The following is a 14,570-nucleotide window of genomic DNA, read 5'->3' as shown; positions in this document are numbered from 1 at the left end:
TGAATCTGGAAGGAGAGTTTACAGTCTAACCAGACACCTAGGTATTTGTAGTTGTCCACATATTCTAAGTCAGAACCGTCCAGAGTAGTGATGTTGGACGGGCGGGCAGGTGCAGGCAGCGATCGGTTGAAGAGCATGCATTTAGTTTTACTTGTATTTTAAGAGCAATTGGAGGCCACAGAAGGAGAGTTGTATGGCATTGAAGCTCGTCTGGAGGGTTGTTAACACAGTGTCCAAAGAAGGGCCAGAAGTATATAGAATGGTGTCGTCTGCGTAGAGGTGGATCAGAGAATCACCAGCAGCAAGAGCGACATCATTGCCGTATACAGAGAAGAGAGTTGGTCCAAGAATTGAACCCTGTGGCACCCCCATAGAGACTGCCAGAGGCCCGGACAACAGGCCCTCCGATTTGACACACTGAACTCTATCAGAGAAGTAGTTGGTGAACCAGGCGAGGCAATAATTTGAGAAACCAAGGCTATCGAGTCTGCCGATGAGGATGTGGTGATTGACAGAGTTGAAAGCCTTGGCCAGGTCAATGAATACGGCTGCACAGTATTGTTTCTTATCGATGTCGGTTAAGATATCGTTTCGGACCTTGAGCGTGGCTGAGGTGCACCCATGACCAGCTCTGAAACCAGATTGCATAGCGGAGAAGGTATGGTGGGATTCGAAATGGTCAGTAATCTGTTTGTTGACTTGGCTTTCGAAGACCTTAGAGGTAGGACCGCAGGGTAGGATAGAAATAGGTCTGTAGCTGCTGTGGGAGGAGCAGTGCTGTTGACCGGGGTAGGGGTAGCCAGGTGGAAAGCATGGCCAGCTGTAGAAAAATGCTTATTGAAATTCTCAATTATAGTGGATTTATCGGTGGTGACAGTGTTTCCTATCCTCAGTGCAGTGGGCAGCTGGGAGGAGGTGTTCTTATTCTCCATGGATTTTACAGTGTCCCAGAACTTTTTGGAGTTTGTGTTGCAGGAAGCAAATTTCTGCTTGAAAAAGCTAGCCTTGGCTTTTCTAACTGCCTGTGTATATTGGTTTCTAGCTTCCCTGAAAAGTTGCATATCACGGGGGCTGTTCGATGCTAATGCAGAACGCCATAGGATGTTTTTGTGTTGGTTAAGGGCAGTCAGGTCTGGAGAGAACCAAGGGCTATATCTGTTTCTGGTTCTAAATTTCTTGATTGGGGTCTGCTTATTTAAGATGGTGAGGAAGGCATTTAAAACAAAATAACCAGACATCCTCTACTGACGGGATGAGATCAATATCCTTCCAAGATACCCCGGCCAGGTCGATTAGAAAGGCCTGCTCGCTGAAGTGTTTCGAGGAGCGTTTGATAGTGATGAGTGGAGGTCGTTTGACCGCTGACCCATTACGGATGCAGGCAATGAGGCAGTGATCGCTGAGATCTTGGTTGAAAACAGCAGACGTGTATTTAGAGGGCAGGTTGGTTAGGATGATATCTATGAGGGTGACCATGTTTACGGCTTTGGGGTGGTACCTGGTAGGTTCATTGATAATTTGTGTGAGATTGAGGGCATTAAGCTTAGATTGTAGGATGGCTGGGGTGTTAAGCATGTCCCAGTTTAGGTCACCTAGCAGCACGAGCTCTGAAGATAGATGGGGGGCAATCAGTTCACATATGGTGTCCAGACCACAGCTGGGTGCATAGGGTGGTCTATAGCAGGCGGCAACGGTGAGAGACTTGTTTTTAGAGAGGTGGATTTTTAAGAAGTAAGTCCATGGAGAATAAGAACACCTCCTCCCAGCTGCCCACTGCACTGAAGATAGGAAACACTGTCACCACTGATAAATCCACCATAATTGAGAATTTCAATAAGCATTTTTCTACGGCTGGCCATGCTTTCCACCTGGCTACTCCTACCCCGGACAACAGCACTGCACCCCCAACAGAAACTCGCCCAAGCCTTCCCCATTTCTCCTTCTCCCAAATCCATTCAGCTGATGTTCTGAAAGAGCTGCAAAATCTGGACCCCTACAAATCAGCCGGGCTAGACAATCTGGACCCTTTCTTTCTAAAATTATCTGCCGAAATTGTTGCCACCCCTATTACTAGCCTGTTCAACCTCTCTTTCGTGTCGTCTGAGATTCCCAAAGATTGGAAAGCAGCTGCGGTCATCCCCCTCTTCAAAGGGGGGGACACTCTTGACCCAAACTGCTACAGACCTATATCTATCCTACCGTGCCTTTCTAAGGTCTTCGAAAGCCAAGTCAACAAACAGATTACCGACCATTTCGAATCTCACCATACCTTCTCTGCTATGCAATCTGGTTTCAGAGCTGGTCATGGGTGCACCTCAGCCACGCTCAAGGTCCTAAACGATATCTTAACCTCCATCGATAAGAAACATTACTGTGCAGCCGTATTCATTGATCTGGCCAAGGCTTTCGACTCTGTCAATCACCATATCCTCATCGGCAGACTCGACAGCCTTGGTTTCTCAAATGATTGCCTCGCCTGGTTCACCAACTACTTCTCTGATAGAGTTCAGTGTGTCAAATCGGAGGGTCTGCTGTCCGGACCTCTGGCAGTCTCTATGGGGGTGCCACAGGGTTCAATTCTTGGACCGACTCTCTTCTCTATATACATCAATGAGGTCGCTCTTGCTGCTGGTGAGTCCCTGATCCACCTCTACGCAGACGACACCATTCTGTATACTTCCGGCCCTTCTTTGGACACTGTGTTAACAACCCTCCAGGCAAGCTTCAATGCCATACAACTCTCCTTCCGTGGCCTCCAATTGCTCTTAAATACAAGTAAAACTAAATGCATGCTCTTCAACCGATCGCTACCTGCACCTACCCGCCTGTCCAACATCACTACTCTGGACGGCTCTGACTTAGAATACGTGGACAACTACAAATACTTAGGTGTCTGGTTAGACCGTAAACTCTCCTTCCAGACCCATATCAAACATCTCCAATCCAAAGTTAAATCTAGAATTGGCTTCCTATTTCGCAACAAAGCATCCTTCACTCATGCTGCCAAACATACCCTTGTAAAACTGACCATCCTACCAATCCTCGACTTTGGCGATGTCATTTACAAAATAGCCTCCAATACCCTACTCAACAAATTGGATGCAGTCTATCACAGTGCAATCCGTTTTATCACCAAAGCCCCATATACTACCCACCATTGCGACCTGTACGCTCTCGTTGGCTGGCCCTCGCTTCATACTCGTCGCCAAACCCACTGGCTCCATGTCATCTACAAGACCCTGCTAGGTAAAGTCCCCCCTTATCTCAGCTCGCTGGTCACCATAGCATCTCCCACCTGTAGCACACGCTCCAGCAGGTATATCTCTCTAGTCACCCCCAAAACCAATTCTTTCTTTGGCCGCCTCTCCTTCCAGTTCTCTGCTGCCAATGACTGGAACGAACTACAAAAATCTCTGAAACTGGAAACACTTATCTCCCTCACTAGCTTTAAGCACCAACTGTCAGAGCAGCTCACAGATTACTGCACCTGTACATAGCCCACCTATAATTTAGCCCAAACAACTACCTCTTTCCCAACTGTATTTCATTTTTATTTATTTATTTATTTTGCTCCTTTGCACCCCATTATTTTTTATTTCTACTTTGCACATTCTTCCATTGCAAAACTACCATTCCAGTATTTTACTTGCTATATTGTATTTACTTTGCCATCATGGCCTTTTTTGCCTTTACCTCCCTTCTCACCTCATTTGCTCACATTGTATATAGACTTGTTTATACTGCATTATTGACTGTATGTTTGTTTTTACTCCATGTGTAACTCTGTGTCGTTTTATCTGTCGAACTGCTTTGCTTTATCTTGGCCAGGTCGCAATTGTAAATGAGAACTTGTTCTCAACTTGCCTACCTGGTTAAATAAAGGTAAAATAAAATAAATAAATAAAAAAGAGTAGAAGTTCAAATTGTTGGGTACAGACCTGGATAGTAGGACAGAACTCTGCAGGCTATCTTTGCAGTAGATTGCAACACTGCTCCCTTTGGCCGTTCTATCTTGTCTGAAAATGTTGTAGTAAGGGATGGAGATTTCAGAATTTTTGGTGGTCTTCCTAAACCAGGATTCAGACACGGCTAGAACATCCGGGTTGGCAGAGTGTGCTAAAGAAGTGAATAAAAAAAACTTAGGGAAGAGGCTTCTAATGTTAACATGCATGAAACCAAGGCTATAACTGTTACAGAAGTCATCAAAAGAGAGCCCCTGGGGAATAGGAGTAGAGCTAGGCACTGCAGGGCCTGGATTCACCTCTCCATCACCAGAGGAGGAGTAGGATAAGGGTACGGCTAAAAGCAATGAGAATTGGTCGTCTAGAACGTCTGGAACAGAGAGTAAAAGGAGGTTTCTGGGGGCGATAAAATAGCTTCAAGTTATAATGTACAGACAAAGGTATGGTAGAATGTGAATACAGTGGAGGTAAACCTCGGTATTGAGTGATGATGAGAGAGATATTGTCTCTAGAAACATCATTGAAACCAGGTGATGTCATCGCATGTGTGGGTGGTGGAACTGAAAGGTTGGATAAGGAATAATGAGCAGGGCTAGAAGCTCTACAGTGAAATAAGCCAATAAACACTAACCAGAACAGCAATGGACAAGGCATATTGACATTAAGGAGAGGCATGCTTAGTCGAGTGATCATAAGGGTCCAGTGAGAAGTGAGGTTGGTTGGGGTAACGGCGATTCAGACAGCTAGCCGGGCCATCGGTAGCAAGCTGGCATAGGAGGGAGGTCTGTTTTTAGCCACCTCGTGCGTTTCCGTCAGTAGATTAGTGGGGTACCGTGTGGTAGAGGGGATCAATCCAATTGGCAAAATAGATGTAGTTATAGTGACCCAAGAAAAAATTGTCCGATAGGTCTATTCAGATAGCAGCCGATAAGACAGCTAACGATTAGCGGGCCGCAGATGGGCGTTCAGGTAACGTCGCGACGGAGGGGCCAGTTGGATAACTCCCTCGGGCAGATAATGTCGGTAGTCCAGTCGTGAAGGCCCGGTGGGGCTCCGCATCGGCAGTAAAACCAGGTCCGGATAGGTGATGGTAGCCCAGGAGTGGCTGATGGAACTCTTCAGCTGGCTAGCTCCGGAATAATTGATGTTTGCTCCAGGATCGACGTAAGCCAATAGTCACACGGATAGCAGCTAGCTAGCTGCGATTTCCAGGTGTAAATGTCCAGAGCTTGCGGTAGAAATCCGGGGATATGGAGAGAAAAAAAGGTCCGGTATGTTCTGGTCTGAGTCGCGTTGTACAAAACTGCCGATAGCTTTTCGAGCTAAAGGATAGCTGATGATCACAAACCGTGGTTAGCTGAATCTCTGTTCTGAATCTCTGAAGCTCAATCTCTGTTCCTCTCTCTCCGTAGCTCCAACCCAGTGCTGAAAGTGATGTGGCCGGAGGGCAAGCTGAAGATCACTGAGGTCACCAAACGACCCCTAACGGCCGCTACAATCTTTAAGAACTCCATGATCGCATTGGTGGAGAACCTGGCTTGCAAGGTGAGGGGCGCGGCCACCGCCGGGCAACTATTTCATTGGCCAACAACTTCCAATTTTTGTTTGTACTACTGACTTGGCTGGTGTGTGTGTGTGTGTGTGTATTTCAACGTCTCAAGTGGTTTTCTTTTCTCAGCTCCTCTCCTCCAAAATTACACAAATGTGAACTCACAGGATAGGTGAAAAAACATGTTGGCTATCCTACACGAATTAGCTTTCCCGTTTCCCGTTCTTCCACAACAGTGTAGATAATAGATAGGAGACCGGTGGGTAAAGCCATGTCAGACTATTGACTTGTTGTCAGTGTTCAGTGCCACTTTCTGACGAACCCCATAGTAGCCAATGATGTGTTACCTTACTGTGGCGTGTGTGTGTAGGAGCCATACTACGTGCGCTGCATCAAGCCCAACGACGTCAAGTCGCCCCTGCTGTTCGAGCACGAGCGTTGTCGCCACCAGGTCGAGTACCTAGGCCTACTGGAGAACGTCCGTGTGCGCCGTGCTGGATTCGCCAACCGCCAGGAGTACCCCCGCTTCCTCCAGAGGTATGAGCTTCCACCCCATCTCCCGGGTAGAAGTAGAATCAGGGCTGTATTCAAAAAGCTTCTCAGAGTTGTACTGATTTACGATCAAGTCTCTCCTGTCCATGTAATCTTATTCATTATGATCTAAAAGTTGTGATCCTGATCCTAGATCAGCAGTCTTACTGTGAGAGCAACATTTTCATAGTGCTAAAAAATACATGATAATATGTGTGATTTCATTGCAAGATGTTCTTACATCCGTGTTATAACTGGGCTGGAACAAGAGCCTGAACAAGATGCCCACCCCTGCATAAGATCATTGGCTAGGGGCAACGTCATCCTCCCTACCTACCTCATCCTTATCTTGTTACTTCCTGCTGTCCGATATTAAGGTGTTGTTTAGCCAATGTCCCAGACAATTGATTTGATACTTCCCCACCAACACAATGTTCCTGTGCCCTTGACTAGGAACAGCCTTGTAACAGAGTGGATTTATTTAATGAACTTCCTTTTCATCGAATTCAGTCGACGCACTGCAATTCAGTGGGGAAAACAAGCTCTGTGACCCACACTTCTTCCTGCCTCTGTTTTCAATCCATTCACCAGTATAGACTGAACATTCCCAACCATGTTTCTCTACCATGATGCTATGATATTATTTTGTGTACAACAGTTCTCCTACTAACACCAACTCGTGAATTAACCAGGCCTGGGCTTGAGTTTGATCAAGCAGAATCCAGTCAGTACTGGACTAGGTCATAGAGATCTATGCAGAGGAGAGAGGAGGATGGGCTTTGCATCATCACATCACCTTGCGTCTCTGTTCCAGAGCTAGATCGGCGCTAAGCGACAGCAGTGATGTCACTGAGGTGGCAGCAAGTCTCTTACATCAGATGAGATGTTGCATAATAAATTCGGACACTTTTCTCTAAAAGTGTGTTATCTGGGAAACAGAAACAGGTTTATATTGTGTGCAAAATGAGGATTTTTCTAGGATTTATTTTGGACTCTTGGCAGTCAAGACTGACCAAATGTTTAATTAGGAATTGGTCCAAACTGCACTGTCACACACAAGCTCCAAATGATGAAAACACAAACACACACACAAACACACACACACACACTCTCTTAACTGTTAATCCCTTTCCCTAATTCATTCACAGCTGTCTCGATCTCCCACTCCCCTGCCCTTCCTCGGTCAAATTATACTAAACAAAAATATAAATGCAACATGAAACAATTTCAATGATTTTACTGAGTTACAGTTCATATAAGGAAATAAGTCAATTCAAATAAATGAATTAGGCCCTAATCTATGTATTTCAAATGACTGGGCAGGGGTGCAGCCATGAGGCCTGGGAGGGCCTCACCCACTTAGGAGCAAGGCCCAGCCAATCAGAATTAGTTTTTCCCCACAAAAGGGCTTTATTCCAGACAGAAATACACAGTTTCATCAGCTGTCCAGGTGGCTGGTCTCAGATGATCCCTCAGGTGAAGAAGCCTGATGTGGAGGTCCTGGGCTGGCGTGGTTACAAATGGTCTGCGGTTGTGAGGCCGGTTGGGTGTACTACCAAATTCTCTAAAACAATTTTGGAGGCGGCTTATGGTAGAGAAATGTACATTCATTTCTCTGGCTTCAGCTATGGTGGACATTCCCGCAGTCAGCATGCCAATTGCACACTCCGTCAACTTGAGACATCTGTGGCATTGTGTTCTGTGACAAAACTGCACATTTTTTTGTGGCCTCAAGGTGCACCTGTGTAATGATCATGCTGTTTAATCAACTTCTTCACCTGTCAGGTGGATGGATTATCTTGGCAAAGGAGAAATACTCACTAACAGGGATGTCAACAAATTTGTACACACAATTTGAGAGAAATAAGCTTTTTTTGTGCGTTTGGAACATTTCTGGGATATTTTATTTCAGCTTATGAAACAACAATTTACATGTTGAGTTTATACTTTTTTTCAGTATAGATTAGGTAATAGTTGTGATAGTTAACAGTGATTATTTTGCACACTTCTCCTCTAACTATCCCACTCACTCATTTCATTCACTGAGGAATTTGATATAATTTGGTATTACATCATACCTTAGCAGTAAAATGCCAGTGAAATAACTAATGTAGGATTTTTTTTGTCAGGCCTGCTGACCTCTCTTGGCAGTCAAATAATATATTATCACAGTGTCCTGTAGTAGTTACAAATCACTCTGTATTTTGCTGGGCAGTTTTTCTGTTGTCCAGGTTTCATAAAAGAAGCAAACACCATTAGGAATTTAAGTCCTAGTCATTCAGCTGATGCTTTTGACATACATTTAACACACTGTATACTGTGTTTATGACCCATGCAGGAATTAAACCAATAAATGGCATTGTACACCCCGTGCTCTGACCACTGAGCAATCAGAACCACTCTGGTTTGCGATCGTGCTTACGTATTTTGATGTCCACTGATATTGGACTCCTTTCCCCTCGGCCTCCATTCCACCCCTTCAGGTACAAGATGATCTCGGAGTTCACGTGGCCCAATCACGACCTCCCATCGGAAAAAGAGGCGGTAAAGAAGCTGTTGCAGGGCTGCGGCTTCGAGCAGGACGTGGCGTACGGCAAGACGAAGGTGTTCATCCGCACGCCGCGCACCCTCTTCTGCCTGGAGGAGCAGAGGACCGAAATGGTTGGGAGAATCGTTCTCTTCCTTCAGAAGGTCAGTGTCAATCTCGTCACATTTGACCTTTGGCCTGGTCTCCATGGCAACGGCCCTAGGTCGAGTGTAAACATTGTATAGGTGTTACCTCTACAGGTACATTTATCATTATAAATGAATACAAATACGTTTTAAGACAAAAATATGCTACAAATTCAATAGCGGACACTTTAATATTCAATATCACATTGTCAGGGAGCCTGATTGTTGGTCAAAGCTACCTAAAATCCAGTGACCTTGTTCTCTTGTGTCCTCATTTAAATTCACTCTCCTTCTTTCTCATGTGAGTAACAAACTCCCGAGACTGGAACGACTCAGCACTTGATATGCCACTGCCGCTAGGCGCCGAGATATTTTCAGAGCCTAAAATAATGTTGTATTATTATAGCGTTGGCTTTCTCTCTCTTCCTCTCTGGGTTTCATCTGCCCACGCCGACCCAGCTCAGTAAATGATCTGGAGGAGAGAAGATGGGGTCCACACATCCGCACTGCAGACTTCTGCTACGCCGCTAGCAACTCATGCACACTAAAAGAACAAGCCAACTGTGAAAACAGAATCGAAATGTTCCCTATACTCTTATTCAACCTTTATCAGCGACTCCCTCTCTTAGTTGGAATATATCACCACAGCTCCTGAGATGTTGAAACACACATGTATCAATATAAACCATTAGCTAATGTACTGTAGCTGTAGGGGAAATCCATTTAGTGCGAGACCCTTTTATCATATTGACAGTTGTTATGACGTTGATACAGACCGGAGCGTAATCCGTTATTGCTTTATTACAGCCAATTCTCCATAAATGTTCTCTGTTATGTGATTGGATTGGGGGACATGGATGTTGGATTTTCTATATGCTTTCCTCCGTTGATTGGTTGGTAAAGAAAGTCATGTGGTTGTGTGGTGCATGAGAGTAATCCTCAGGTAAGAACGGTAGCAACTCTGATGTGATGATAGCGTGTGTCATACCACGTGCTCTACACACCCACTTAGACAGCCTAGGACTGTACAAGGCTTCTGTATAGATGGGGGGGGGGGGGGGTTGTTGTTGTAGAATGTTGCGCTGTCAGTTTGCTGTAAAATCTAGCTGAGCATCTCTGAAGGTAATGCCTTCTCTGTACAGAGCTCCAAAACGTCAATTTCTCAGCGCCTGTCTGTTCTATTTCGTGTTTCCTTTTCCCAGTTTGGGATTTGAACGCCTATTTTGGGAGCCATCTATATGTTTGGTGTTCTGGCAGAATAAAGATTGACAGCTATACATTTACCTAGCCTGTTAATGCTACTCAAATCCCTAGGAGTACATTCCTTCACGTTCTAAACTTTGATTCAGTCAGCTCTCTCAGAGGACTGTGCTGCGATCTAACTGCCCACAGACATCAAAGGCTTAAACCAACCAAATGGCTTCAATCTGGGATCGATTGTTTGACCTTGTTAGTGGAATTCTAAATTCCTCTGTATTATTTCCCAATCAGAATGAATTACTCTGTCTATGCATTCTATAGGATTGTAAAACCCATATTATTATTATAGGAATGGACAGAGCCCCAGTCTTAAACTCAGGTAACAGCGTTTATTTCAAGAGAGTACTGACCAAAAATACAAAGAACCTTAAATTTTAAAGAGACAACATAAAATGACATCATCAGTTTCTCACACCCTCTCCGATCCACACAATAGTGTCTTCAGGTCTGGAGATTTTCTTCTACTCCCCTCATAAAACAAACATTCCAACCTGTCTAAAAGATATACTTTTCTCCACTAATGGAACCTCAAACAAACATTCTTATCTGTCTGAAAAGATATATGCCATCCTTCTCCCTTTCCCGCAAGGTACAGACAATTAATTTGTTTTACTTACATTTTCAGTAACAGCTTAACCCAGAACCCATACATTTCATACCACAACATAATAGTATTAAAATAACTGGTTCTAATTTAAATGTATACATAATTAATCATTTCAACTATAATTTCCTCTAACAGACCTCTGTATTGATCTACAAGGACCTGGTTGGGCTGCCCAACAGACGAGCTCGCCTCGCGCTCCTGTTTTCCTACCTCAAAAGGATGATGTCACTTTGATAACCAAGTACAAACACCAGAGAGAATTCCCGGCGTTCTACCAAAACAAACATCACACAAAAGAGAGGTTTAGGGTGGAAAGAATCATGTCGGGGCTCTGCCAGACAATAAGAACAGAAGTTATTTGTCAATGGACATTGCTCACACCTACGCAGGTACACACACACACACACACACACACACTCATGCACCACCCTCCAGAAATAAGCAAAATAGACTGCTATTTTACTCTATTTGTCCCCTGCCCCCTACACACACAGCTCATCCTCTGTGCGACGCAATCCCCTTATCAGCAGCTGGCACACCAATGTGCCTTATGCCAATGGGCCCCACCATGCCAGGGGTGGCAGAACCCATGCCAGTATCTCAAGCGTTCTTCCCCTCCCCCCCATACGAGCCTCCTTCCCCAGACAAACACAAGTGCTTGTCAGTGACTGCACTCCACATAAGAAGTGAGAGGTCCTATATATAGAACCTGAGAATTAGGTTTGAGGTGCCCTTCTCCATGCCTGGTTCTGGAGTACACAATGCACCTTTCTCCTTACCACCCCGTCATCCCCTCGTTACAGCCTCGTTACGTGAGCCTCATCCCCTGAAGAGGGCGGGGGAAGAGAGAGAGGGACTCTCTCCCAGTCTCATTTCACGCTACCTTTCGCTCCGTCGTTCCTCGGGTTCCGCCCAGTTCTCCCGAGCCCCCGTCTAAGCCGTTCCACTCCGGCTCTCCTCTGCTTCCCAAGCCAGCGGATAGAACCCTGGTTCCGCTGAATCCACCGTCACGGCTATCAACTCTGCCCTCCCCGCTGACTGACTGAGTGCACTACATCCCACTATCAATGGCCTGTATCTGCTCCACTGCCCACTCCCTAGTGTGGACTGTGCGGGCAGTTGAGCACACAAGTCCCCATCCAACCCGCAGTCAGAACCTTATCCTCAGAAAGGGTCGATTAGTCCCAATCTGAACCAACCTAAAGGGGATTAAATACTACAATCCAACACAAATGCAGAGACTTTATAAATGATTCATGAGCTTCTACCCTTTTTTTTTTAATGAATATTTCATACATTTAAGCCATCCACATCAGTTTCTGTCAGGGCTTTTCTTTTAGCTGAGATGACAGAGAGTCAGTCCCCTGTGTATACGGAACTGGGCATTAATCGCTATTGAAAGCGTTACATGTATCTCAGCGGCTGAGGTTTTTATCAGTGAGGCTGTAGGCTAGGCTAGCGTTAGCCTAGCGTTAGCCTAGCGTAAGCCCTAGCACGCTGTCTGTCTGCCTACTGGGCCTGAACTGATCCCCTTCTATCCACACGCCTCAGCACTATGTAACCTGATCCTAATTGGTCTGATGTAGGCATTATTGCAGCGGCGTGTATGGTGTTCTACTACTTATGGTAGATTTACACCTGCTGACTGCAAAACACCTAGCTACCTCCAAAATGGGCAATCTGCCAGAAATATATGCAAGTTTGTCAATGTCTTTTTATGTGATAGAAGTTCGTAGAACTGTTACAGCAGAACAGATAATACCTCGTACCCCCTGCACATCGACCCAGTACTGGTACCCTGTGTACAGTGTATATAGCCAGGTTATCGTTACTCACTGTGTATTTATTATTATTGTTGTTTTTATTATTACGTGTTATTACTTTTCTATTATCTATACATTTTCTCTGTCTCTCTCTGCTTTGTTGGGAAGGCCCGTAAGTAAGCATTTCACTGTTGTTTACAAAGCATGTGACGAATAACATTTGATAATACCCTTTCTGCATGATCACGTTTAAATGAAAATAGGATGTAAAGATACATTCTGCAATATGAACAACTCTTCAATGATCATTTCAGTTAGTGACATAGGCCCATTTGATTTTTGAATAATGCAATTTTGAAATGCCTCATGAGCTGAGAACAACTGTCTAACCTCATTATAACACAATATGAGGTTGTTTTACTCCCAAGGTTTGTCGACAATGTCTTTGTTATTGAACAACACCAAGTAGTATTGATTTTTATCATGTATTTGGGGCTCCAAAAATAGGTTCACCTCAGACCATTACAGCATTGAGTATTCACAATGTTCTCGCACAGTGAAGAGCAGGAAGCTACTAAAGGTCATGTGACTGCCAGTATCATCATATAGCCTACACCCTTCAGTGACATACACGACCGTTCAAAGGTTTGAGGTCACTTAGAAATGTCCTTGTTTTTGAAAGAAAAGCTCTTTTTTTTTGTCCATTTAAAATAACATCAAATTGATCAGAAATACAGTGTAGACGTTATTAATGTTGTAAATGACTATTGTAGCTGGAAACAACAGATTTTTTATGGAATATCTACATAAGCGTACAGAAGTCCATTATCAGCAACCAACACTCCTGTGTTCCAATGGCACATTGTGTTAGCTAATCCAAGTTTATCATTTTAAAAGGCTAATTGATCATTATAAAACCCTTTTGCAATTATGTTAGCACAGCTGAAAACTGTTGTTCTGATTAAAGAAGCAATAAAACTGGCCTTCTTTAGACTAGTTGAGTATCTGGAGCATCAGCATTTGTGGGTTCGATTACAGGCTCAAAATGTCCAGAAACAAAGAACTTTCTTCTGAAACTCATCAGTCTATTCTTGTCCTGAGAAAGGCCAGCATCCCGGAGTCGCCTCTTCGCTGTTGCCGTTGAGACTGGTGTTTTGCCGGTACTATTTAATGAAGCTGCCAGTTGAGGACTTGTGAGGCGTCTGTTTCTCAAACTAGACACTTTAATGTACTTGTCCTCTTGCTCAGTTGTGCATCGGGGCCTCTCCTCTTTCTATTCTGGTTAGAGCTGATTTGCGCTGTTCTGTTCTCTCGCTGGCTGCACTCTGTCTCACTGGCAGTCTCTTTGGCTTCCGCTCCTGACAGTTCAGCTTCTTAGCTTGAAATGATGTAAACATAAGCCATTAATGCTCATATAAAGCAGACGAGGAACAAAATGTTGTTCGTCGTAATTCGTACACAGGTCTATTAGGCCTACCTGCATTCTTGTTCTTCAGCTCCTCCACCTGGCTCTCACTGGCTGTCAGTCTGGCCTCCAAGGCCGTGTTGTCTGTCTTCAGTTCGTCTACTTCTTTCGTAGTGATTCTCTGCTCCACTGTAAGGCCCTCACTTGCTGCCACTCTGGCCTCTGTGTACCTCAGCTTGTCTCTCTGCTCCACCACCATGTCTCTCAGCTCATTCACCTCATTCCAGATGTCAGGTGTGGTTGTGTGTTCGTCGGTCGCACCCACGGCTTCCGTCCCTCGGCTCTGCATCAGAACTTCGCTCAGTCTGCTCTCTCTCCCTGCGCCGTGACCCTGTTGAGCTTTGTCTCTGACCCCTCCACTCTCTCCCTGAGGCCATGCCACAGACAGACAGAAGAACAGCAAACCCTAACAGAGTTACAGCACCCCTCAGTCTGAAACGATGCCTTTTAAGATACAATTTGGCTTATGAGGGTCAGCTCCCCTTATACATACACATTTTAGTTAGAACAACGTCAAATCAATGCAAATGTTGATACTACATTTGATAACGTACGTGTTTGTAAGACGTAAGAAGTCAGCAACTGTTGTTTAGTAAATTATCCCCCAATGCCTCATCAGGTTGAAACCATGTTGTTTCTCTTGTTGTCATTCCTTTTGTCAGTGACATTTGCTTCGCTTAGGGAGATACTGCACATGCATCCTCTGTTATTAAGGAAGACTTTGATGATGAAGAAGTGTGTCTAGATTGTACCGGAGTAT

At 44.7% G+C, this 14,570-nt stretch overlaps 1 protein-coding gene across 1 annotated transcript in view; it reads left to right on the top strand.

Annotated features, from left to right (window-relative positions):
• The window catches only part of myo1d (myosin 1D), a 121,904-nt gene that overhangs the window by 69,676 nt on the left and 37,658 nt on the right, over positions 1-14,570 (top strand). The window contains exons 21-23 of the mRNA XM_031798980.1: positions 5,375-5,507; positions 5,882-6,048; positions 8,526-8,733. Of these exons, the coding sequence (XP_031654840.1) occupies positions 5,375-5,507; positions 5,882-6,048; positions 8,526-8,733 (508 nt within the window). The remainder of the gene's footprint in view (positions 1-5,374; positions 5,508-5,881; positions 6,049-8,525; positions 8,734-14,570) is intronic.

Source organism: Oncorhynchus kisutch, linkage group LG20, assembly GCF_002021735.2.
Source record: "Oncorhynchus kisutch isolate 150728-3 linkage group LG20, Okis_V2, whole genome shotgun sequence".
NCBI lineage: Eukaryota > Metazoa > Chordata > Actinopteri > Salmoniformes > Salmonidae > Oncorhynchus > Oncorhynchus kisutch.
This window is presented reverse-complemented; position numbering and strand designations above follow the sequence as displayed.